The 25188-nt window shown below is 50.6% G+C and overlaps 1 protein-coding gene across 1 annotated transcript; it reads right to left on the reverse strand.

Annotated features, from left to right (window-relative positions):
* Positions 1-660: 660 nt before the first annotated feature.
* On the reverse strand, positions 661-21729 carry LOC307098321 (uncharacterized protein). Its single transcript, XM_079769010.1, has 12 exons — positions 21642-21729; positions 18950-19079; positions 15672-15817; positions 15087-15224; positions 14341-14475; positions 13407-13642; positions 11200-11343; positions 9061-9247; positions 7785-7906; positions 5800-5889; positions 5321-5496; positions 661-1954 (listed from the first exon to the last, which is right to left on the reverse strand). Exons 2-12 carry the CDS (start codon positions 19026-19028, stop codon positions 1836-1838), a joined length of 1572 nt encoding a protein of 523 aa, XP_079625136.1. The 5' UTR covers positions 19029-19079; positions 21642-21729; the 3' UTR covers positions 661-1835.
* Positions 21730-25188: the final 3459 nt, after the last annotated feature.

Genomic DNA, 25188 nt, shown 5'->3' on the forward strand with positions numbered 1-25188 from the left:
GAACAGACCATGAAAATAATTAAGTATCCTGATGTAGTAATCTACAGTAGTTTGGAATTAAATGGTTTCCAATGGATGAAAATTGATGATTTGGAGATGCAACTTGCAGAATTTCAAGACAGTATCTGGGCTCAGGTGTTTGTCGACTTGAGGTCAAAGCTTGAGAATCTGGAAAGGTGCCGCTTGGAGAATCAAGAGGAGTGCCACTACGAACAGGAAATTTGGAGTGCCTGGAACCGACTACCAGACACTTTTAGCACCCTGAAAAATATAGCAATGGCTTTACTCACAATTTTTCCCTCTACATACTTTTGTGAGGCCTTATTCTCAGCGTTAAATAATATCAAAACCAACAAAAGAAACAGATTGACAGATGAAGTTAGTAGCGCTTGCTTGGGCCTGAAGTGTACAAAATACCAACCTTTAATTGAAGATTTAGCCAATGAAATTCAGCAACAAAAAAGTCACTAATAGGCAGGTTAGTTAAAGAATTCCCCCTCCTCCTCACTTTTCTTAGTTCATGGCACCCCCACACAAGCTAAATAATATCAAGACCAACGAAAGAAACCGACTGACGGATGAACAAAGAAGTCACTAAGCAGGTAAGTTAAATATTTAAGTTTTGGTTTATTAAATACAATTATAACCCTGAAATGGAGTGAAAATTGAGTTATCAGCTGTGAAAGTGTGCTTACATTTGGGGGACACCCTGTAGTACATATATTTGGGGGACACCTCAAAGCACATATTTCACGAGGCTGAACACATGTATGTAATATATTAAATGTGGTTTCTACCCCAGGAAGTCACTCAGAAACAATAAATAAAAGTCTCAGCTCCATGGGGCACACTGGGGCACTGCAGCCACTTCCCAATCAGGCTGCACCTGCCTCTTGCACACGCTCCCTCTGCACACTGTGGCCACTTGCTGGGAGGGGGCGGGCAGGGCTTTTCTCTGCCCCATCACCCAGGCCGGGCAGACCCAGTGTTTATAGAAAAGTGAGCAGGGGAGGCAGGTCCCCCTGTGGCCCCAGGAGCCAGCTGGAGAGAGGCAAAGCCTGAGGCCACCTGCCTGGAAGACCACCCTGGCCTGCAGGACGTGGGGCCCAGGCCTGGCTTGGCAACGCTCTGGGTTAACAGTGAGCCTGACTCCAGGGTCCACCCAGGACCTCAAGGTCTTTGGAGTCTGGCTGGTCTGGGCTTCCCCTGGGACCACCAGGCTTCTGGGAAAGGGAGTCGAGTTTCCGGACCACGAGGGCCCAGCCCTGAGAGAGTGCGTGCGTGTGTGTATCTGCTCACCCGCACCCGCACACACACACTTTAATGGAGGTGATGTAGCTAACACGTGTTCTAAGGGGCATGCTCACATAGTGTCTGCCTCTGGGAAGTCGGTTTGTCACTGCATTGTGAGCATCCACAGGCCACAGTGGGTTTGTTCGAATGATACCAGTGGCTGGAGGACCAGACGGAGTTCCACATGTGGTGTGTGACCCTTAGGGCTGGCACAGCGTTGTCACTAACAGAACAAATGGAAGCAGCCCGGGAACCTCTTTCCTCGTTCTACAGCCGCTGCAGGCACCGGAAGCAGACAGGAGAGGAGGCCGTTGTCCTCAGAAGGCACGCTGGTAGTTTGAAGGCTCGGGAGCTGCTTTGGGGTCAGGAGGAGGGGGCCACTACGGGTCCTCTGGCTTTTCGGTACGGGTCACCGGTGGTTTTTTATGGGTGTTTTTTTTTTTGGATGATTTTTTTGTTTGTTTGTTTGATAAATTAGGGAGGGTATTTGGTGAGGAAGTAGTAAAGGGAAAGGAATATCTAGTGTTTGCAAGAGGGAGAGCCTATTTGGAAGGGGATGGGATGTCAGAGGATGACCAGAACTGAAGGTGCTGCAACCAAGCCAGGCGGGCCGCTGGTGACTTGTCTTTTTTCTTCTTTCTGTTCTTTTTGGGCGGAGCAGCTAAAGTGTTATCCCCAGATAACCCAAGAGAAGAAGGGAAAAAGAAAACAACACAAAACAGCCAATCAATGAACTGAATAATAACAAATGACCCTACATTGGCTAAACGTACTTGGTAATCAGAATCCTGCCCAGCCCAGGAGAGATGGAAATAATACCCACGGCACAACCAGAATCAGGACTCGGTGAATCATTGAGGCTCCGACTCCGTTTTGTTAATTCAGTGGCACCCTTGTGCCAATGCTTTACTTAGCACGTGAGGAGAAGTCTCTATTGCTCTAGGAGCTGATGGGGTGGACGATTTTTCAGTTTCAATGTGTTAAATTATTAAATAAGGCTGTTTGTTAACTTAGGACTTGGCTTTTCTCACTCATCCTTTTTTAAAAATATGTTTTTATTGATTTCAGAGAGAGGAAGGGAGAGGGAGAGAGAAACGGAAAGATCAATGATGTTTCTATCATGGATTGGCTGCCTCCTGAATCGAGCCCGCAACCCATGCACGTGCCCTGACCAGGAAGTGAACCGTGACATCCCGTTTCATGGGACGATACTCAGCAAACTGAGCTACACCAGCTGGGCTTACTCATCCACTTTAATGACAGGCTCCCTGACACCTAGGCTCACACACAACTAACTCCTGCTCCTCTTCAAAGAGCTTGGAACACTTCATGGTATGTTTCTGTAGTAAAATTGTCTACCTCCACTATTCACTAATAATTTTTTCTTAAATCCTCACTGGAGGATATTTTTTCCGTTGATCTTTAGAGAGAATGTGGAAGAGGCGGGAGGAGAGAGAGAGACAGAGAAAGAGAGAGGGCGAGAGACACAGAGAGAGAGACACACAGAGAGAGAAACATCCATGTGAGAGAGACACATGCACTGGTTGCTTCTCGCATGAATCCCAACTGGGGCCTGGGATCAAACCTGCACCCGAGGTACATGTCCTGGACCAGGATTCAAACCTGTGCCCCTTCGTTCCGTGCGTCGGCGCTCTAACCACTGAGCTAAAACCGGCCAGGGCTCGCTAATAATTCTTATACATCTAACATAACCTCTTAGAGAGGATAAGTTTGAAAATAATGAGAGTACCTACCTCTGCCAAAACAGATAAGGCTCTACCTCTTTTGGATGCCCAAACACCCTCAACATCAAGAATTATTCCTATTTAGCCCTAGCTGGTTTCGTTCCGTGGATAGAGCCTAGGCCTGTGGACTACAGGGTCCCAGGTTTCATTTCGGCCAAGGGCACATGCCTGGGATGCAGCTCAAACCCCAGGACGGGGAGTGCAGGAGGCAGCCAATCAATATTTATTTCTCATTATTGATGTTTCTCTCTCTCCCTCTTCCTTCCTCTCTGAAATCAATAAAAAATATATTTTGAAAAAAATATTCCTGTTTAGATCCCTACAATCCTCTACTCTAAACCTACCCTTCATGACCTTTAATTTATAATCTTATCAGAGCAGACAATTGGTCTAACTTTCTGAGCATGTCATGTACATGGACATGAACATAACTGATTGACCCGATGATTTCTGATTGAGGGTTCAAGTCCATAGAGGAACCTCTGTTACTTCTTTCCTCACAGCGCCACCTGCTGACCACAGCTCACACCGCAGGATAAGGACTGACTACTCAATGCAGGGGCCCAGGCTGGTTCAGCATCTTCAGGGACCAAAGCAGCTTGAAGTGCAGGCAGTGCTCACAGGGGTTAAAGTTCAAGCCCCATAATCCGTCAGACCTGGGTTTGAAACCCAGCTCCACCACTTATTCTCTGGGCCAGTGCTTAGCCCTGTCAAACCTCCCTTTCCCAGCTCTGAAAAGGGGATAGGAATCATGCCTACCTCACCTGGCAGTTAGACCTAAAGGCGATAGATAAAGCAGGTCAACTACCTAAAGGGTGCTGAGCGAGGAAGCACCATTGCACGGCTGCCGTTACTAATATTTACCACTGACCGCTCATTCATGGGGCCAAACGACCGTTTGGATCAGTCAAGCATTTTTTCTCTGAAAGGTTTGCTCACTCAATTAGGCTGATTATATTCATTAAGTCAATTTAACACAAGTTGAGGTGATAAATGTCACAACATTTAAGGAGCCTGTATGAAATCTTGAGGCAACAGAACCCCTCTAGATAAAACAAATGTTAGCAAGCTTCACTATTTGCACGTGAGCATTTCACCTGCTGTAAAGAATGGGAATGCACGCACACAGTGGGCATGCGTGTGCACACTTCACTTTTGCATCTTGAGTGCCACACCAGGACTTGAAGTGGTGAATGCTACCCGAAGAGGCTTGTGCACATGTCACACTCAGAAGGCGGCTTGTCAGAGGCCCTGGGTCCTGTCAGGTGCTGTAATACCCGCCTCTGAGAGCACACGAGTCTCAGGCACGGCCCTGGTCCCCAGAAAGCCCTAGTGTCCTTCATAACATTTAGCTTTCTCAGGAGGCATGCTTGGCAGGTTTACAGGCAAATAATGTACACAATGATATTTAAAAGTGAATTAAAAGGAAGCCACCTTTAAGATGAGGGCTTTGTTTAATCGATTGCAAGATGCACATTTTCACCCCCAAACCTCACATCTCTGAAATCAGGATGCAGCTTCAAGCATCTCTCACAGTCACTGTCAGCTAGGTGGCAATTCTGACAAAATCGTCACTGCCACCACCCATTCATTTCTTTTTATGGGCACATAATCGTGCAGCTTCTAACTGACAGCTCTCAGATCTGATGAAACACATGCAGCACATGCAACTAGAAATCCATTGTGGAACCTCTGGCTCATGCCCATCCACAGCCCTAAATTGACAGGTACAGCGCCCTCTGGTGGGAGGACTCAAGGCCAGGAAGGTGGGAGAAGAGAACCGCACCTGCTATTCAGAGGGTCGGAAAGATCAGAGCCCCCGAGACCTTGCTGAAGACCTTGCACATGTCCACTACATGCTAAATGCACTAGGATCTCCCTCCAGAAGTGGCTTATCCTAGGCCTGGAAGATACAAGGAACCCCAAAAACATACACTCTTGAGCCCTCTCTGTGGTGACTGTATGGAGATCTGCTATGAACATTCCAGGACCCACCACCTGTATGTGATGGGTGAGGGTCTCATGCTAAAGGAACTAAATTGTTCTGGGATGAAACTGCCCCAACACTGACTTTGGGCTTATATTCGCAGTGGGCTTAAATTGCAGTGGGCTTATATTTTCTATCTGGTTGTTCACATATCTAAGGCGGGGAGCACACCCCCTTCAGGCTCTTACACACGTGTGCTCACCCAGCACGCCATCTGGTTGGTGCTGCCCTGTCCACGAAGGAGACCTGAGGCCTCCCATTCATTTCCCGCCTGCAGCCAAGTCACCCCTCCTACCTTTTCCCACAGGCACACTGTGGGTGTCTCGCTCTTCCAACCACTTCGAGCACGATGGCGTGGCCTCCACGGGCTCGGGAGGACTGTCGGGGTTCGGCTTGGCTGGTTTTCTAGAATCGCTGTTTTTGCGTTTGAAGAATTTGACGATTGCTCTAGCTCGCATCCAGCGCTTTTTCCTATTAGAAGTAGAGGTTTAGGACACTGCCAACCTCACTGTCCCTCCAGCCGGGCAGGTGGCTATTAATTTGGGGTTCAGAAGGATGGAGCTCTTCGCTAGCACCATGATCTTTGTATGTGGGGCACAGGGGATAGAACACAACTTGCAGTGAATTCACACAGAGCCCACTCTGGACCTGCCATAGAGGGGAAGGTGCGGGCCAACAAACGGGTCCCGGATCTAGATGGCCACAGCTTTCCCCACTCGTGAAAGGGCAAGCTCTCTGTTCTGGGCTTAAGTTACTGCCATTAAATCAACTCACTTCTTGTGAACCGGAGCCTGGGACTCGCAGGAATCCACTACTGTTCCCTCCTCCTCCACTTTTACTGTTGGTGAGAAATTTACTTTTTCTCTGTAAATAGAGGAGAAAGAAAAACAATCTGGTTTTTAAAATAAAACACGCAAATTGCCTCATCGGCCCAGCCTGGGACCTGGCCCAGAAGGACCGGCACTTTTCCTGGGACTCGGACATCACGGTGCTCATGGCCTTTCTGATCGCGGAGTCGGGACTGTGAGGATGGAAGCATGTGACGTGGGTCCGGGCACCCTAACAGGTGAGGAGACCCGAAGCACCGAGGATCAGGCTGAACGTCATCTCAGGAGAGCAAGCCCCGAACCATGTGAAACTCAGGGTCGGAAACTGTGGTCCTTGACAGCTCAGACCCTAGTTTCCTCGCTAGAAAATGAGTCCTCTGGATCGAGGCAGCTGCTCAGACTCCGTCAGCACAAGGACATTTCTGCGAGTTCACCGTGAAGTAAACATCCCGTAAGAAGTGATGGTTCTCAAACCACTGGACCACCCTGCTCTGCTCCCAGCGCCCTAGGCACTGTTCTTCTAGTCTGTGTTCTTCTCTTCCCACAGCCGTGCTGCTTGGCCTTATGCTAGAGCATTTCCCCTAGGGCTCTGACCAACCCTCCACCCCTAGGCGCACAAACTCACGCAGGGCAGCACCACAACCCTCCCAGGACTGGATAACACTCTGCTCAGAGCAGGCTCAGCAAGCCTGACAACTACCTGGCCTCCTACAGACACTGTCTAATGAAAAACCATTGGGCACCAGGCCCGGATGATTCTAGCTGGCACCTGCCCAACCTCTGCTGGTCATTTTTACCCACTGCATTACAGAGAGCCAACTTCAGGCCACAGTCATTTCTACCCCAAAACTACAGTGTGGCTTTCCATGTAAGCATCCTGGGTAGGTGGCCAACCACCTGTAGATGAGCAGAAGAATCTGAGAGAATAGTAAAGCAGCACCGTGACCCCGGGGAGCTGGGACAGTGCCCCCATGTTCACTGTGACCATGTCCCTCTGTCCCACATGGCCAGCTATTCCTGACCTCAAGGAAGGACAGTCCAGCAGCACGGCACTGAGTGGGGAAGACCACCCTGGACCCACAAGATGCATCTCGGGTTACCTGACTTCCAACCACAAGGCTTCCATCACCAAGGCTCTTCCTCCTGCTCTCCTTTCTGGCAGCTCCTGGGCCTATAGGCCAGCTTCCCATCAACACTCACTTCCCTGTGAACCCGACTGCTTAGCCGGGCATGGACGCCTTCCACAGCTGGCTACCACCTGCTGCCGCCTTCCCTCCTGCCACTGCCTGACCCTTCCCTGCACCCAGGCCACCGGTGCTCCACCTTCACGTCCCCCCACTGGCCAGCCCTGTCCTCATCCGGGTCAGCAGCAGCACCCCAACTCCCACCACCATGTTTCCTTCTAGGCTTCTATGAAGCTCCTCAACATCTGTCTGCTGTGCACACAGCTCTGCTCACATCCCATCATGCCTACTAGTTCCTGGCCACCAGGACACTGGCTCTGTGCACCTCGCAGGCCTATGCCAAAGCCAGGAATGTGTCCTGTTGGCAGAGGGAGGACAACCACGGTGCACCAACGACCCTCTCTCCAGCCTGTTAAGGGAAAACACACAGAAACGGCTCAGCCCACCATCTGAATTCCTCCCCTAGGCACCTCTCTTTACCGCTGTCATAGTTTTTAAATTGAACTGCAATTCAAAAGCAGATGAAGAACCGTCTGGCAGTGGGCAGTATCTTTGAAAAGCCAACCACCCCTACTTACAGAAATCGAGAACCATTCCAGGAAAACGAGAGGAGGATGCACTGGGAAGATGGTCTGTCCCTTGTCCTTGGGACACCAGTGTGCCCGCGGCTCTGCCCAGAAGGCCAAGGCCTAGGCGTGGAGCTGGAAGCCAGGACCCCTTTGTTGACAGGTCAGCCCACACCACTTACATGAGCCGAGCCTGGTCCTCATTCTCTGATAGAAGCTTCCTGTTCCTGTCCGTCAGTGTCTCAATCTGGCTTCTCAGGTTATCTTGTGCTTCTTCTAAGTTCTCCTTCTCAGAGGACAGCATCTAAAACACAGGGCAACAATGTCTCCCACACCATGCGCCCCTGTGATTCCACTGCTGGGAATCTGTTCCCCAAAGAAGAAACAGGCCACGTGCTCAAAGAGGCCACTGCGGTATGATCTACGCCAGTGGGAATGACCAACACAGCCAATGACATGGGGACAACCAAGTGCACCGTCCAATCAGCCAACCACGGCCCTCCTGTGGCCACCGAGCACTAAAAACCCAGCCGGTCTGAGCGGAGATGTGCCGCAAGTGCAAAATAGACAAAAGATTCTGAGGCCTTAATCACAATCTTAAAAAACAATGTAGAACATCTTATTAATAAGCTGTCCGACTTTGTGGCTCAGTTGGTGGAGGATCCTCCCAGGCACCATGAGGTCCCTGGTGAGATGCTCGGTCAAGGACCTGCCCAGGTTGTGGGGTTGATCCCCAGGAGGGGTCTGCAGGAGGCAGGCCATCAGTGATCCTCTCTCATTATGGATGTTTCGATCCCTCTCGCCCTCTACCTTCCTCTCGCTGATATCAATAAAATTAAATATCTATATCTATATCTATATCTATATCTATATCTATATCCATCTATCTATATATATCTACATATCTATATATATATATCTATATATATATATATATATATATATATATATATATTTAAAATATTCTTTTTTCACAGACATAGAAACACATGGGGTAGGGGCTGGAAATGAATTTTGGGCTGAGGTTGGTCTGCTCCTGTTCTAGAATAGCAACTTTTGGCTTCAGACAAACTGGGTTGCAACCCACTACTTAAGAGGGACGAGGATGGATACCCCAGCTCACAACATCATTGCACAGATTAAATGAGAGGACACGGGGGAGCACAGAGCAAGGTGCTCAGCTGAGGGTTCGGAAATAAAACAGTACTTGGCTGTTTCCATGCACCACCCCGACCCTGCAAAAACCAAAGGTCAGGTGAAAGGTGTTTCTAACGCAACCCCACCAGTCATGGGGTTTGTCCCCTTTAATTGCCCCTGGCTTCCTCTCGGCCTCGGTGTGACATTCACACACAGTCTTTGAGCACAGACGCCAGTGAGGACCCATTCCGACCTGGCTGAGCCAAGGCTGTCGCCCAGGGCACAGGCCCGGTGTCCTGAGCCCACCAGCCCGGGCCTCACCTCGCACTGGCTGTGGAGCTTCCTCAGGGAGCCTTCCATTCTCTGCAGGTCCTCCTGGGCCCCTTCGTAGCGGGCCTGCCAGAGCCGCACTTCTTGCTGCAGCTGCTCCAGGGACGCCTGCATGTCTTTGCTCTTACTGCGCAGCTCCTTCTGCTCCCCCTCCACCAGCCGGTTCCAAAACTGGACTCTGGGGGTGGAGAGCCACAGGACCAAAGCTGAGGAGCACTCCCAGCCTCCGTCCCCGGTGTGCACCTTCATCAAAACCACAACCTCTCTGGGCCTCCGTTTTTCCCGTGTGTGAATGAGGATTGAAATCAGCGGTTTTCAAACTGTGTCCATTGGGGTTCTAGGAGGCTAGCCCAGCTGCCCACTGTGGGCTGGGGGAGGCAGGACAGGCAGGCTCGGACACCACTTCAATCCTTCCCATAGAGCACCCTGTGAGAGTTCTTCCCATGGAGGCTTGGGCACACCTGCCGACTTGGAACAAAGGGTTCTTTGGCTGAAATGCCTTTGAAATACGTGGAATCAGAACGGTTTTGCTCTAAATCTATATAAAACATGCCCAGCTCTTCTCCCCAATTCCAAGTCCCTTTCTAATTCCAACTCCTGAGACAAGTAAAATATGAGATTCAGGAGTGTTATGTAAATCCACTGAAATCATCATCATCATCATCGTCGTCGTCGTCATCATAACTGCCCGACTGGATTCCAGGGAAAGATTTATACCAGAACACTCACATGACCATAGGCTCATGGACTCAATTTGAACACAGATGTGTCCTGTTTGGCCCCCATCACCTGTCTTTTTCAATGTAAATTAATTAGTTCATTAATATTTAAAAATTTTAAGTTTCACATCAACATTCAAATATCTAGCTCCTCAGAGGGTGGGGAGAAAGCATAAACAAAAGGCCCTGGCAGGTGTGGCTCAGCCGTTCCAGCATCAGCCCATGTACAGAAGGGTCATGGGTTCAAGTCTCAGTCCAGGGAACAGACCTGGGTTGCGGGTTTGTTCCCCAGTGTACTTGGGTTGTGTGCTGTAGATATCCAAGAGATGTGACACTCTCACATCGATGTTTCTCTCTCTCTCTCCCCCTCTCCTTCCCTCCCTTTAACTCTCCCTAAAAGTCAATGGAAAAATTATCCTGGGGTAAGGATTAAAATAAGAAAAATTAAAAAAAGGATGACCTGGCATCCCGGGTTTGACTCTCAGCTCACAGCTCTCAGAGGGTGTGTATTTTTTTTTTTAAGAAAAGGAATAACAATAGTGCAGTCAATTCTCATGATTCACGGTATAATGTCCTATCAAGCCACCGAGAACACTCATTTAGTGGATACTGAATCTGTCCCCGCTGGTTCCTGTGAGTCTCTGGTCACATTTTTGTCAATGGATCAAGTCGTCAAGACGCCTTGTGTAATATACTCACAGCCAAGAGCACCACATTCGGGCCCAAAATGAGCCTCATGTGCCGCTGCTTTATTCCCCATGAGGCCCAGCGCAGCCTTGCACTTGGGGACACTAGACAGCACTTCAGCACTCCATTTGGGGTCCATTTCAAACAGCGATGTCACCACCAAAAAGCACAAAAATAGAACTCCATGGCACTCAATGGACCACTGAAGGGACACTGGTTTGCAGTGTGAGAGCTGAAACAAGGCAGGAGCCAAAGGTCTTGTTCAACTTCATCTGCAAACGTGCCCATCAGGCGACTCCAGTATCTCACAGTCTGGACTGGCCCATGAAAGGCCACGACTACCGATTTGGGGGTTCAAGTGCATTTCAGCGAGGGGGTGAATTCACCAGTAGGGAATGCATGAATGCCGAGGACCGAGCGTCTCTCCCTCACGGGATGGCTGCTGTTAGAGGATGAAGGGGCCCATGCCCAATACAGTCATCACCATCATCAAGGTGGGAGGGGAGGCCATCCAAGCCTAGACAATGCAGCATCCCAGTGTTGCTATCCTTCCATCCAGCCAGCTGGCGTGCCTTTACCTTGTGACCGTCCAGCTGTGACCGTGACAGGGATGGGAAAGATACACCATTACCAGGAGACTCGCTTGAGCTTAGCTCAGTGGGTGCTGAGTGAGCTGATCTGAATGAAACCTGGCAGATGCCACAGCAGGGGCAGAGGCGGTTACCTATGGACCTCCTGCTGCAGCCTCTGCTTCTCTTGAGCAGCCTGGGCGTTCAACTCCTGCTGCTGTTTCAGAGCCTCCCTCTCGGTGCTCAGGAGGTTCCTCAGCTCCTGCAGTGCTGTCTCGTGCTGGAGCTGGTCCTGTTCCCTGAGGAGGGAAACACACCCGCTAGGCACCCACAGACAGGAGACTGCACCGCCTCTGTGAGCGGCTTCTCTCTGCAGAGCTGAGGGAGGCGGGGATGGACACGGGTCTCCTCCAGCCCGGGAGCTGAGTGTCCCTCCTCCCACACGACCCTTCTCCAGGGTCCCTTCCAGTCCCAGTCTAAGCAGCCTCTCTCCGTTAGCCCGCTGGGAACACCAACACTGTTTTCTGAACTCGCACGTCTCAAAGAAACTAGCACATATTCAGGGAATTCTACCCACGTGACAGCTGACCCCCCCTCACCGGAGCCAGATGAGCCCACCACCCACCTCGTGAACAGAGTCTCCCTGTGCTGAGCCAGGCAGCATGGGGGCCAGAGGCTTGCCTGCTGGGGCCCCAGCAGCTGCCAGGGGCCAGTGGCACACAGGCACGTGCAAACTCACACCCTGCTCCTCCAGGCACCCCAGTCCACACTTTCACTCTTCCTCAGATCCCCATCAGCTCAAGGCTTTTATTTTCTCCCTGCCTCAGTATTTATAGGGTCCCGCACAGCCTCTCTGGAGGGCTGCAGAGAACAAGGGGGAGTCCCTGACCAGCCCATGGCTGTCCCTCCCACCTGCTGGATCCTCCCCTGTTCAGGGTGACTCGGCAGCTCCTCGTGAGTCATCCCCTTTCACTCATCCCACACAGACAAATCCGTATCCAGACCACCTTCCTGACTTTTTCACATCCAGAGACAGGCTGACAGAGACCACCCAGGGTTCCAGGGTTTGCAGCCTCTGTCTGCAGCCCTCCGCCTCCACTCTACCACCCCCATCAGCTGTACTAGTACCATCCACCTGGAGCCAAGACTTGGGGGGACTCAGACTTGGAAACCGGCAGTGACAGCTGCTGAAAGACAAGCGTCCTGTGGCCTTTAGCCACAGGTGGAGGCTGCCCCGACGTGGGTAGTGGCAAGTGGGGGTGGGGGATCTGCCTGGCTTTCAGGGCAGTGATCTTTCTCATCCAGGTTAACGATTCTGGAAAAAGTCATCCAGGGTTGACAAATCGGGCATGGACCATTAGGGTTCCCAACTCCTGCTTCCCTGTTGTGTCCTAGAAAGCACACGGATCAAGCACATTCCAAACGTTGGTAACCACCCTACAGCAAGGCAGAAACTGTGAGTCTCACTCCCCACTGAGTCTCCGGGACGAGGCTTGACACCCAGGAAATGTGTGCTGGGAACAAAGTAGTGAGGGTGCCAGTCAGGCGTCAAGTGAAATGAACACAGGGTCAGCAGCATGGGCTCCAGGCACATCCACCTCCCACACTGCAGCCCTGCTGCAGACAGACCAAGGGCTCCAGCTATCTGTGCAACCAGCAAAACCACTGAGTAACACAGGAGGTCTACCAAGCAAGGAGCTACCGGCAGAAGGACAATGAACTCTTCCTTCAGAGCCAGTCAGATTCCACTTGCACAAACCTTCCACATGTGAGCAGACATTAAGTATATCACGAGAGGCCCGGTGCACGAAATTTGTGAAGGGGGAGGAGGCGGAGGGGTCCCTCAGCCCAGCCTGGAACCTCTCCAATCTCAGACCCCTTGGACATCCCTCTCGCAATCCAGGACTGCTGGCTCCTAACCGCTCCCTTCCTCCTTGCCTGATCGCCCCTAAACACTCTGCCTGTCTGCCTGATTGCCTCTAATCACCTCTGCCTGCCTGCCTGATTGTCCCTAACCACCTCTGCCTGCTTGCCTTATTGCCCCTAACTGCTCCCCAGCTGGTCTGATTGCCCCTAACTCCTCTCCTGCCTGCCTGAATGCCCCTAAAAGTCTTTGCCTCAGCTACCGCACCCAGGATCCAGGCTTCCCTCCTCCAGCGAGCCGCAGGAGCCCAGAACCCTGGTTTCCATCCCTCTGGGCAGCTGCAGGCACCCGGGACCCCGGCGGCTTTGCTCAGGCCCCGGCTTTCTCAGGACATCCGGGAGGATGTCTGGTTGGACTAATTAGCATATTACCCTTCTAGGGCCTGAAGCATAAGGCCTGCAGAGCTCACTAGTCACCCCAACAGTTGCCGGCACCCACCTGAGTCTGAACGCCTTGCTCTCCATTTCTAGAGAACCACGCAGCAGGGTCTTGTGGCGGCTGTGCTCCTCCATGAGGGCCTGGTACTGCCCACACAGGTGCTCATGGAGCGCCCCCAGGCTCCCGTGGTCCTGCAGCAGGGCCTCATGGGCTTCAATCAGCTGCCCCAGCAGCTCGTACAGCTCCTCCAGCTCCCTGTCCTTGGCCTCCTGCTGGTTCTTGGAGGAAGGATCCACCTGCCAGGACGGAAAAGGTGATGATGCCTCATCGGGTGCAGGTCCTGGGAGTCAAAGACTCTGCATCCCCGCACCCCCAAAAGCAGTGAGGGGCCAAGAGCAGGGCAAGTTGAAGGCACCAAAATAGCAGGGACCCTCAGGGCAGGCAAAACCCAGCTGTGCTGAAGACAGTTCAGCCAGCACTTAAGGAACTGTGCTGGGAAGGGCCCAGAGCATAGACGGACTATCACATGGTGCTACACTGACACCTGTGCCCCCTCCATACACGTGACCTTTTTTGGGAAACTTGTGCCCTGTCTCTGCATAAACTCATCGGGTGCCCTCTCTGACTACTTTGAAAAGCCTATTGAAAAAGAGAGGAATAGACAATGAGTAAGGATATAGAATATCTGAACAACATTACCAACCAATTTACCCAGATATTTACACAACAACCATGCACCCAAGACAGCCAGGAGCACCTCCCTTCCCCTCTCCCAAATCCTGCCAATCAAAACCAAGATGGCCAGTGTTCCTGGGAGGCAACACCTGTCCCTATCCCCTTGCCCCAGCTGAGAAATGCTGGTCTGAGCTGCAGCTGAATGAGGAAACCAGTCACGCAGGGACCACTGATCAATGACCAGGACACACCTGTGATCCTGGACGCTCCCCCTTGCAGCCAGGGGTACCAGGGGAGGCATGTGCTCTGGAGGGCCTACCTGTGAGGCCTCCATCTTCAGGGTGACTACAGTGTCGAGCACCTGCTTTAGATCTTTCAACAGCTCTTTATTGATGGCTTCCAAGTTCTGGCCATTTTCCTTTTCGATCTGGAGTTGCATCTCCAACTCTGCCATCTGCAGAGCCAAAGACCCAGCCCGTGTCAAAGTCCATTTCATGGAGCGAACTTTAAAGCAAAGACCAAACGTGTCACCCCACAGAACACTTTCACAGGCCTTTTCTCAAGGAAAAACCTTCCTGCCCACTTGGGGAGGTACAACAGTCACTGCCAAGGCTGGCAGAGCGGGAAGAGGGAAGCCTGGCCCCTGCCTGATGTCACTGAGCCACTGCCCCAGCGCTGGGCTCCCTTCCATGGCACTTGTTGTAGTGCCAGGCAGATCCACCCTGGAGGTGTGCCAGGGTTCTCAGGGTGACCCCTGGACATATGGAGCGGGATCCTTGTTTGTCCCAGGGGCTGCAGGACATTTAGCAGCATTCCTGGCCTCACTGCACCACAGCCAGGAGCACCTCCCCCTCTTCCCCCAAGTCCTGTCAATCAAACACAAGATGGCCAGTGTCCCTGGGAGGTGATACCTGTCCCCATCCCCCTGCTGCAGCTGAGGATTGCTGCTCTGAGCTGCAGGTGAGTGAGGAAACTGGTCACCCAGGAATCACTGATCAATGACCAGGACAGAGCTGTGATCCTGGACGCTCCCCCTTGCAGGCAGGGGTGCCAGGGGGCGCCTACCTGCAGGGCTCTGTCCGCCTTCAGGGTGCCAACTTCGTTGAGCAGCTGCTCTAGTTCGTTCACGAGCTCCTCAGTGAGGGTCTCCCACTCCTGGCTCTTGCCCTTTTCCAGCTGTAGCTGCAACTGCAACTCCTCCATCTGCAGGGCCAAGACCCAGCCGTGAAGCGGCCCCTCCGAGGTCCTACACACACGTGCGTGGCTTCCACCACTGCTTCCCTCCCAGGTCCGCCCTGTGCTGACTAACAGGGCACTGTTCTCCTTTCCGTGAGCACTTACTATGTGCTGGGACCCTTTACCCACACTAACTCATACGATCCTCACACCACCTACACGAGGCACGTCAGTAACCCCATGTCACAGATGAAGATGAAGGCAATGGGGCACACAGACGTCTATAGTGTCCGCTCACTGTGCTGCAGGGACACGCCATGCTGCCTAAGGGACTCTGGTCCATGAGGACTCGTGTCCCGCTACTGGGGCTGCCCTGCATTCCGCGTTTCTCCCAGCTGCGCATCCTCACCGACACCCGGGTGCTCCACCTGGCCACCTGCTTACCCGTATGTTCTAGACACCACCCATGGTTACCTGCTTCCGGAGCATCTGGTTCTCCTCCTGTAGCTCCGGGGACTTGACGCTCCTCTCCTGCAGGGCCACGGAGCCACCCCGCAACTCCTGGGCCGTGCCCTCGAGGGTCTGTTTTTCATTTTTCAACTGTCTGGTACGGTTGGAGGCTAAAGAGCAAAGTCCAGTCAGAGCCCAGATTCCAGGGCCTCGGCTTCCACTCTCTGCCTCCGGCCCTGAGACAGCCATCATCCAGAGCCCTAGGTCTGAGGGGCCTGGGATGGTCGGCTGGGTGCCCTCCATTGTTCACAGGGTGCTGTTGCTGTCGGCACCTGAGGGTTCCTCAGGCGGTTATGGCCCCTCTGCTGCCTCAGCGGGGGCCTGGTAGGGAAGCAACCCAGAGCTTAAGAAGAAAGAAGGTGACGGTGGAGAGGCCAATGCAAAACCTCAAGATGGTAAAACAGCTGGAACCACTTTTTACCAAGTTCTAACCAGATCCTCAAGTCAAGGATTTCAGAGACTAACAGAGATGGCAAAGAGATGGCGTTCATTTTCTGTGCCAGCCCTCAGAGTGGTGGGGGTCTGGGTGGCTCAGCTAAGGGTGTGGGGGGCGTGATAATTGACCAGTATGTCTGCAGGTGGTAGAGGCTCTGGGGCAAGCATGCCCAGTACTTACCAGCCCTGGACAGGGCCGTCGGACAGAGATTTCAGTTTGTACATGTACAATTGCTTTGAAAAAAGAATGAGACAGTATATCTAAATTGCTTGAAAAAGTCTAAGCGAGATCAACATAAGCTAAAGACAAAGGAAGGCAGATTTCCTCCTTTGCTTTTCTACTGGGTGCTGTGCTCACAAGCACCCCAACATCCGGAGCAATGGGAATCTAATTTTAAGCACCTTGAACGCAGAACAGAAAAGAAGCAGAGACCCGAAAAGAATGGGAGATCTCGGCCCCTTCCTGACACAAGCAGGGGCATGACTGTAGGTAAATGAATGGATGAGGGGTCGGGGTGCTCCCTCACCTGTCCCTCCAGGCCCACATCCTCAGCCCTGGGAGCCTTATCCCACTGCACTGCTCCTAGGGCTGCACCCCACCTGCTTCCTGTTCACCCCCACGGGGCTGGAAGCACCTAGCGGGGACGCTGGCTGTCACCGCAGCACCTGAAGTGGATGTTCCCATCGCCCACCAAGGAGAGCAGCACAGACCCAAGAAGCCAGGACAGACTGAAGACCCCAAGAAGCAGGCAGCTCAGCGGTGGAGCACATGAACCTCCGTGGCCCAAATCCAGCTCTGCACACACCACAGACCAACACGCCTGCTGTCAACACATGGAAACACACCAAGGGCCTCATCCTGACAAGGTGACCAATGACACTAAAAGCCGAAAACGCCACTCAGTCACACCCTGTGCTCATTCAGGTGGCACCTTTGCAGCCTTCGTTTTAAAAATAACAGTTTTTAAACTGGGGTGAGCCCAGTCAGCGTGGCTCAGTGGTAGAGTGCCAACCTATGAACCAGGAGGTCATGGTTCAATTCAAGGTCAGGGCATATGCCCGGGTTAAGGGCTCCATGCCTAGTATGGGGCATGCAGGAGGCAGCCGATCAAAGACTCTCGTTCATATTTGATGTTTCTCTCTCTCTCTCCCTCCCTCTCCCTTTCTGAAATCAATTAAAAAATACATATGTAAGAAGATTGGAGTGACATATATATATACAACACGGGTTTTACCGTTTTGGCTAATTTTCAGCGATGGTTCTGTGGCATTAGATGCGTCCCCACTGTCCTGCAACTCACCCCGCCCACCTCCTGACTCACTCAGTGCCTCACACCTCGGCTCTGTGCTCCTGGGAAATGATCGTGAGGGACCTCCAAGTGCAGCAGTGGAGCTCATGACCAGCCTCATTTCCTCCCAGGCTCTTGAGGTGACACAACAGTATACTGGGAAAACAACCGATGGTTCTCTACTGGGTGCTGTGCTCACAAGCACCCCAACATCCGGAGCAATGGGAATCTTTTAATTCAACAAGGACGAAGAGGACAGCCATCCTTTGTTGGTGCCCCGGGGGCCAGGCACAACCTAACGCTTCACTGTCTCCTCTCATGAGATTCGCATAGGAATCCTGTGAGGCAGCTTCACTACTCCCATTTTGCAGATAAGAAACCTGAGGTTTAAAAGAGGTCACCTGGCTAACAGGTGGAGGAGCCAGGACTTAAGGCCAGGCCTTTCTGACTCAAGAAGCCACCTGAAAGAGCTCACAAACTACACAGAGTGCCTGAGTCAGGGAGGCTGGCCAACCCCCCAGCCTCCCTGGTCTCTCACAGAAACATTAGGTCTGAGAGGTCCCTGCCAGCCGGCACCACTCCTGCCTTCCACCAGGCGGCAGTGTCCTCCCTATGAACCTGAACTCCCAGAGCAGGGATCTCTGATTTGCCCACCCTTGGTCCCAGGAGTGCTGAGACACCAAACCACAGAAAGAACTGACTTCTCACACAGATTCAGAGTTCAATGAACTGATTTTAGGTTTGGAACCGATGGGAACCCTTGAAGAGAAGGAATACCCAGCTGCTTTCAACAGCCTCCCCATGATGCTTAGGAATGTGGATCAGAATTGGAAAAGCAGCATCTCCCCCACCCACAAAACCAGCCCAAGGCCCTCCTGCACTCAGGTGCACATGTGATGTTGCTGAGCACAGGAACTGGTTACTTGTTTGCCAGTGCACTGCCTGCCTCGCCACCCATCTTCCCCTGGCCAACCCCACACCTCCTCTGGGGGCTGTGAGGGGGCACGCACAAGAGGGAGGGGAAGAGGCCTGGCTCCCCTGAGAAGGAGACACTTAGCAGCCCCTGCCCAGGGAGACAGAGAACAGACTGCACCCATCTGCCCGATTATGGGATGAACGGAGGAAATCATGCCCAGGGTTAGTGATACTGGAGGTTTGTGACCTCTGGGGAAGGCTCCTGCCATGCAGAGTTTTCAAACCCCCATGACAGATCAAAGACATCCCCTGGGTGTCAGCGTGCTGTCATCTGGAAGCTCCTGGGACTGTTGGCATGGGAGCTGAGAAATCTGGCAACACTTACTTTGTAGTTCATGTCCTGACTTCAAGGCCACCAGACCCTTCAAGTTCCCCTTGGGGAGAATTGCAATGAAACAGTTCCAAATGGCCCTTGAATAAAACCCTATTCACTTGGGGTGAGGATGGGCTCACACATGAGATTCAGAGCCAAGGGCTCAGCTCCCTGGATGAGGGAGAACGTGCAACCTGCCTGGCTCCCAGGCAGCAGGGGCTGCTACCCACCTTCTGACAGCTGCTCCATCTCCCAGCTCAGGTGGGCGGGTTGGTTCATCCTGGGGATGTGTTCAGCCTCGAGGGCCATGCTGTCCCCCAGCAGCTCCTCAAGGAACTGCTGGGGGATGTGTCCACGATCCTAGTGCACAAAGAGGGAGAGGTGAGGATGCCCCCATGCCATCCTCTGGACAGGCCCTCCCCCATGCACCCACCCTCATTCCCCAGGATGAAGGGCCTCTATGCACCTGCTCACTTCCAAAAACATAGCTGCACAGAAGTGACTCCAACACAGGGCCCAGCTGGGAGACCTACAGGCTCTAAACACACGCTGACCCAGTGACCTAGGTGATGAAGACGCCCAAAGTCTCTGAGTGGTGTTTGAACAAAGTGGCGTACAGCACAGGGCTTTCAAGCAAGTAATATGATGAATGGCAGCTCTGCAGCCCCTCAGCAGGTTTAACATATCTTGCATAGGCTGTAGAGACTCCTAAAGCACAGCTTAAACAACATCCTATACACCAGTAGAGACCCTTTTTGCAATAGTCACTCAGAGACACCCGTTGTTACAGAAAAGCAACACAGCAGTCAGGCCCTATCTGTTGTTTTGTTTGTTTGTTTGTTTGTTTAAGTATACATATACATACTAGAGTCCCAGTGCATGAATTTGTGCACCATTGGGGTCCGTTGGCCTGGCCTGTGGGATCAGGCTGAAACTGGCTCTCAGACATCTCCCTAGGGGGTCCCAGATTGGGAGAGGGTGGTTCTCGGGTGACACACCCCAGAACTGGTCTCCCTCCTCTCTGGTTCCGGGTGCATCACCCGAGAACCCCACTACTAAGTGACAGCAGCTCGGCAGCTCCTGTGTTGAGCATCTGCCCTCTGGGCGTCAGTGTGTGTCATAGCTAATGACCAGTCGTCTGGTCACCTTGGTTTTTATATATATATAGATTTATCTCAGAGAGGAAGGTAGAGGGAGAGATAGAAACAGCAATGATGAGAGAATCATTGATCAGCTGCCTCCCACTGGCCACCCCTGGGCATGGAGCCTGCAATTGGGGCACTGGCCCCCGCCAGGAAGGCCCTGTCTGTTTTGAGGACCTTATGTGTTGCCCACTCAAGCTGCTGAGCTAAGCAAGCAACTCTTCAGCGTCAGCAGGTCACTGCGTAGACAGCAATCCCAACCCACTAAGAGAAAGTCAGAGAAGGGCACAACATAACCCTAAAAGTGCCCCAATCCGTTGTACACGTGGCGAGAGAGTGTCTGACATGTACAGCCTTGTCTATTGGACGAGTGCACCAGGCATGGGACTTGCTGAGCCGTTTCCTTTACAAGGAAGGGATTGGGCTAAGGGTGTATCCCGCGTTTCAGGGCTGAGTCTAGGCCTCTCGATTCCATAGTCACTCCACTGATCTGGGTGCTGGAAATAAATGGCTATTCGGGTGAGCTTTTGTTCAACACACAGTTCGTATCTGAACAGTTCACACACGTCCTCTTGGAAAGCCAACAGCTCTTGGCAGCTCTCAGCAGTTTCCTGGACATGAGGGCTAAGACACAACTAACAATACTATGGGCCTCTGGGTGTCAGGCACATGCTGGGTGTGGGACACATGCTGGGTCCCTCACAGGCCCCCTCACGGGAGGAGTCTGCTGGACTTACTCCTGTCCCAGTGCCCAGCACACATGGGGGAGCCATTCAGCTCTTTCCCCTCATTTCTGCTCCCGCCCCAGGAGCCCTCCCAGAACCACTCGGTGTCTTAGGGGGCTGAGTCTGCCCTGAATGCCTTCACAGTTTGGGAACACGCATACATGGGATGTGACCGTTGCTCTCAGTGGGCAGTTTTCCAAGGCTGGCCCCACTCATGGGTTCTAGTGACGGGGAGTGGGCAGTAGCTGCTGCTTTTCCATCTCGTGTTCATTTTTCCTGCAGGGGCCAGAACCCAAGATTCTTGGCAGAAGGGAAGCCGTGGACCTCCCATCAGTGGACATAGTCCTGATCAAGGCCTGGCAGCAGGAAGGGCTGGCTCACACACCCTGGATTCACCTGGGCACCGTCTCTCTGCCCATCCCCAGCCCTGCACTGGGTGCCCTCTGTCCTTGCACATTCACTCTTCACAGCAGCCCCGAGGGGGAGGCAGGGACAGTCCCTTCTTACATATGAAGAGGCTCTGCACTCACCAACTCCGCGCTCACCGACTCTAAGTTCACTTGACTCTAAGTTCACTGCCTCTACGTCCACCGACTCTTCACACACCGACTCTTCACACACCGAATCCGCACCCACAGACTTCGCACCCACCAACTCCACGCCTCCACGCCTCCACGCCCAACCGACTCCACGCCCACCGACTCAGCACCACACATTCCGCTGTTGCCATACCCCCCATTCCAAACGGCCCTATGCCCTGCATTCTAAACGACTCTGCCAGTGGCTCACGCCCCATGTTAACTGCTTTGGAAGACACAAAAATTAGGACCCTCTCCCTATGAAACTTAACATCTATCTGGGCATAGAAAATATAAAGAATCATAAAGGTTATAAATATATATATCCTACATCAATAAAAATAAACATTAACCACTTAATTTTAATTTTGTCTATCCACATTTCTAAAAATTATTGCTTTCCATCAGCCAAATTACAGAAATTTGATCCATTGCTTTTAGATAACAACATATTTCTTTTATTTTGTGGAGTCTTACCTAGAGAGCTCAGCTCCGAAATTCTTCTCATCATCAACTGTGAATAGTTCATACATTAGAAAATCTGAACTTCACCAGTCAACTGCCTAAAAAACAATTTGACAGACCATTCATTAATGTGTAGTTTACTAGAAAAATGAGCAAAGTAAAGCTGTATATTTGGAAAATACTTTATTTACTTACTTTTAAAAATATATATTTATTAGTTCAGAGGGGAAAGGAGGAGGAGGGAGAGATAGAAACATCAATGCTGAGAAAGAATCATTGATCGGCTGCCTCCTGCACGCCCCATAAAGGGGATCGAGCCCCCAACCCGGGAATGTGCCCTGACCAGGTATCAACCTTGATTTCCTGGTTCATAGTTTGATGCTCAATCACTGAACCACACTGGCCGGACTGGAAAATATTTTATCAAAAAGATATTGTACATAGCTCTCTGTGCAAGGAGTATTAAATTAGCACATGCAAGAAAGTCATTTAGAGAACAAATATGCAGGTATCCTCAGAACAGAATTGAAACATTTAGGCTGTCAACCAATGCACTAAAAGTGTTTTAATTATTTCTAAACTAGTAATGGTATTACTTGGGTTAATTAAAAAACTCAGTCTTCATTTAAAAATTTTTTTAAAATTTTAAGTAAATGAGATATTTGGACTTATGTTAGAGGGAAAAATAGTACTGATTGGCATTTTTATTAATTAATCCAGTTCCAATAACTGTTATGAAATTACTTAAAGTGACACTGGACAACCAATGGGTCCAGGCTGCTGGTTACTACTTGATCGAATGTAGCAGACACTGGGTTGGCTCCTATATGGCGTTTATTCCATTCATGTGGGCACAATGGGAGAGCAGCAGGTCATCCACAAACATCTGCTCTACTCTCCCATAAGCCAGCTGCTGATGTTGGGTAGAATGACACAGATTCCATGGGAAAGTAGAAATTACACGCATGGGAAAGTAGGCAAGGTACAGTGGTTACAAGTTACTTGTAATGCGGGCTGGAGTTGGTAGAGGGCGGGGGGGGGGGGGGGCCGCAGGGACCAGAATACAGTCAACAAAAGTTGTTAATCTAGGCCAGTGATGGTGAACCTATGACACGCGTGTCAGCACTGACACGCGTAGCCATTTCTGATGACACGCGGCCGCTCAGGCGGCCGCATGCCGAGGATGAAACATTTGCTGCTCCTGAGGATGAAACATTTGCGAAATAATGTTTTTTCCTCAAAGTGATACACTACCCGAGTTATGCTCTGTTTTTTGGCGAAGTTTGACACACCAAGCTCAAAAGGTTGCCCATCACTGATCTAGGCCATTCGCGGGAGCTGCATTCCCATGTTAGCTCCCATGCCCCAGAGCGTACAACTCTCAAACAGATTAGAACGTGCTTTCTCTAATCAAAAGAGAACAATCATGGTTAACAGAGCATGGTTACTAGTAATATTTCTTATATTTATAGCTTGTCTGTAATATTCTATTCCTGCCCCTAAGAAAAGAACAGAAATAAAAAGAATGCCACCTAAAGGTGTTATTATTTCATAACTACTTCAATCAAGTTCTCTTATAGAACCTGTCTCATAAATGTAATAGTCTTCATTTGTGGGAAGCATAATGAGATTTAAAATGATGTCAAACAATATTGGAAACAAATTTACAGATGTAGTTACCGGAACTGAGAACACAGCAAATAACTTATACATTGAAAGAATCTTTTCCTAGCTGGTTTGGCTCAGTTGATAGTGTCCACCAGCAGAATGAAGGGTCCCTGGTGCAGTTCCAGTCAAGGGCATGTACTTTGGTTGCAGACTCCTCCCAGGCCCGGAGGGTTGCTAGAGGCAACCAATCGATGTGTTTCTCTGATATCAATGTTTCTCTCTGTCTTTCCCTCTCTCTAAAAATTAATGGAAAAATATCCTCCAGTAGGATAAAAAAAGAAAGAATCTTGATATATTGACAATTACTTCTTTATCATCATTATGCAAATCAAGATTGCAATAATGGTCGGATTTATGAGCTTACGCCAGTGAGATATTAAGTGGATGCTACAATTTTAAATTCTCTGCTCCCAAATTTTTGGGCCAATGTTTCAGAGAAATGATGCAAAATTTATAAACCTAGAGCTATTTTAGGGAAAATACATAACAATGACACAGAAAACAGGATGAGGTTGACTGAAACCACAAAAGAGTGAGTTCTGGCCTGGCACAGCGATGAGCATGTTGTATACATCATATCTCCTTTAACCCACTCAAAGTCATCATAATGTTCCATCAATTCCCATTGACTTAGCTGTACTTTGGACTTTCAATATGCAGAAATCTTAGGAGGAATATAAGGTTTTCTTTTCTAAATATTGGTTCCATGACCAGACTGGGGTGGCTCAGTTGGGTGGGTCATCATTCTGTACATGGAAGACTGTGGGTTCAATTCCCAGTCAAGGCACATACCTAGGTTGGGCGTTCAGTCCCCAGTGGGGGTGCATATGAGAGGCAACCAACTGATGCATTTCTCTAACATCATCGATTCTCTCTCTCTCTTTCAAATCAGGAATCATATCCCTGGGATAGGATTTAAAGAAAGAATGGGTTCCATTACATCTTAGAAGGTAATTGTCAAATTTTAACTTCTAAATTCTTACCAAATTTCCCAATAGTTTCAAAGAATACCTTGAAGAGAACTAAACCGGCAATACCATTTTTTTATTTATACAAGTATTTTTACTGGCACCTGAACCTAGTTGGCCTGGCTTAGTGGCTGAGTGTTGACCTATGAGCCAGGTGGTCATGATTTAATTCCAGGTCAGGGCACATGCCCCAATTGTGGGCTTAATCCCCAGTGTGGAGTAAGCAGGAGGCAGCCAATCAATGATTCTCTTATTGATGTTTCTCTCTCCCTCCCCCGTCTCCTTTCCTCTCTGAAACCAATTATATATATATATATATATATATATATATATATATATATATATATATATATCCCCACCGGGATTGGCTCAGTGGATAGAGCGTCAGCCTGTGGATGGGGCATCTTGGGTTCAATTCCAGTCAAGGGCGTACTTAGGATGCAGGCTCCTCCCTGGCTCAGGCCCTGGTTGGGGCATGTGCAAGAGACAACCAATGGATATGTGTCTCTCACATTGATATTTCTCTCAGTCTTCCCTTTCTCTTCCACTCTCTCTAAAAAGTAATTGGAAAAATATACTTGAGTGAGGATTAAAACAACGCAAAACAAACATATACATATATATATATGTATATATATGTATGTATATATATAATTTCAAGGTGGAAAGAGGAAGGAGAAAGAGAAAAATCAATGATGAGAGAGAATCATTGATCAGTTGCCTCCTGCACACCCAACACTGGAGATGGAGTCTGCAACCAGGAATCAAACCAGGGCCTCCTGGTTCATAGGTCCATGCTCAACCACTGAGCCACGTCGGCCAGGCTGACTTCTGTGTTGTAAAGCTAATCTCTGGGCATTCAATACAGGGGAAGCTTCTTCTTTGTGACACTATGGCCTGTCTCTGGTGACCTTCCTCCCGCT

The sequence above is a fragment of the Cnephaeus nilssonii genome (assembly GCF_951640355.1).
Source record: "Cnephaeus nilssonii genome assembly, chromosome: 4".
Lineage (NCBI taxonomy): Eukaryota > Metazoa > Chordata > Mammalia > Chiroptera > Vespertilionidae > Cnephaeus > Cnephaeus nilssonii.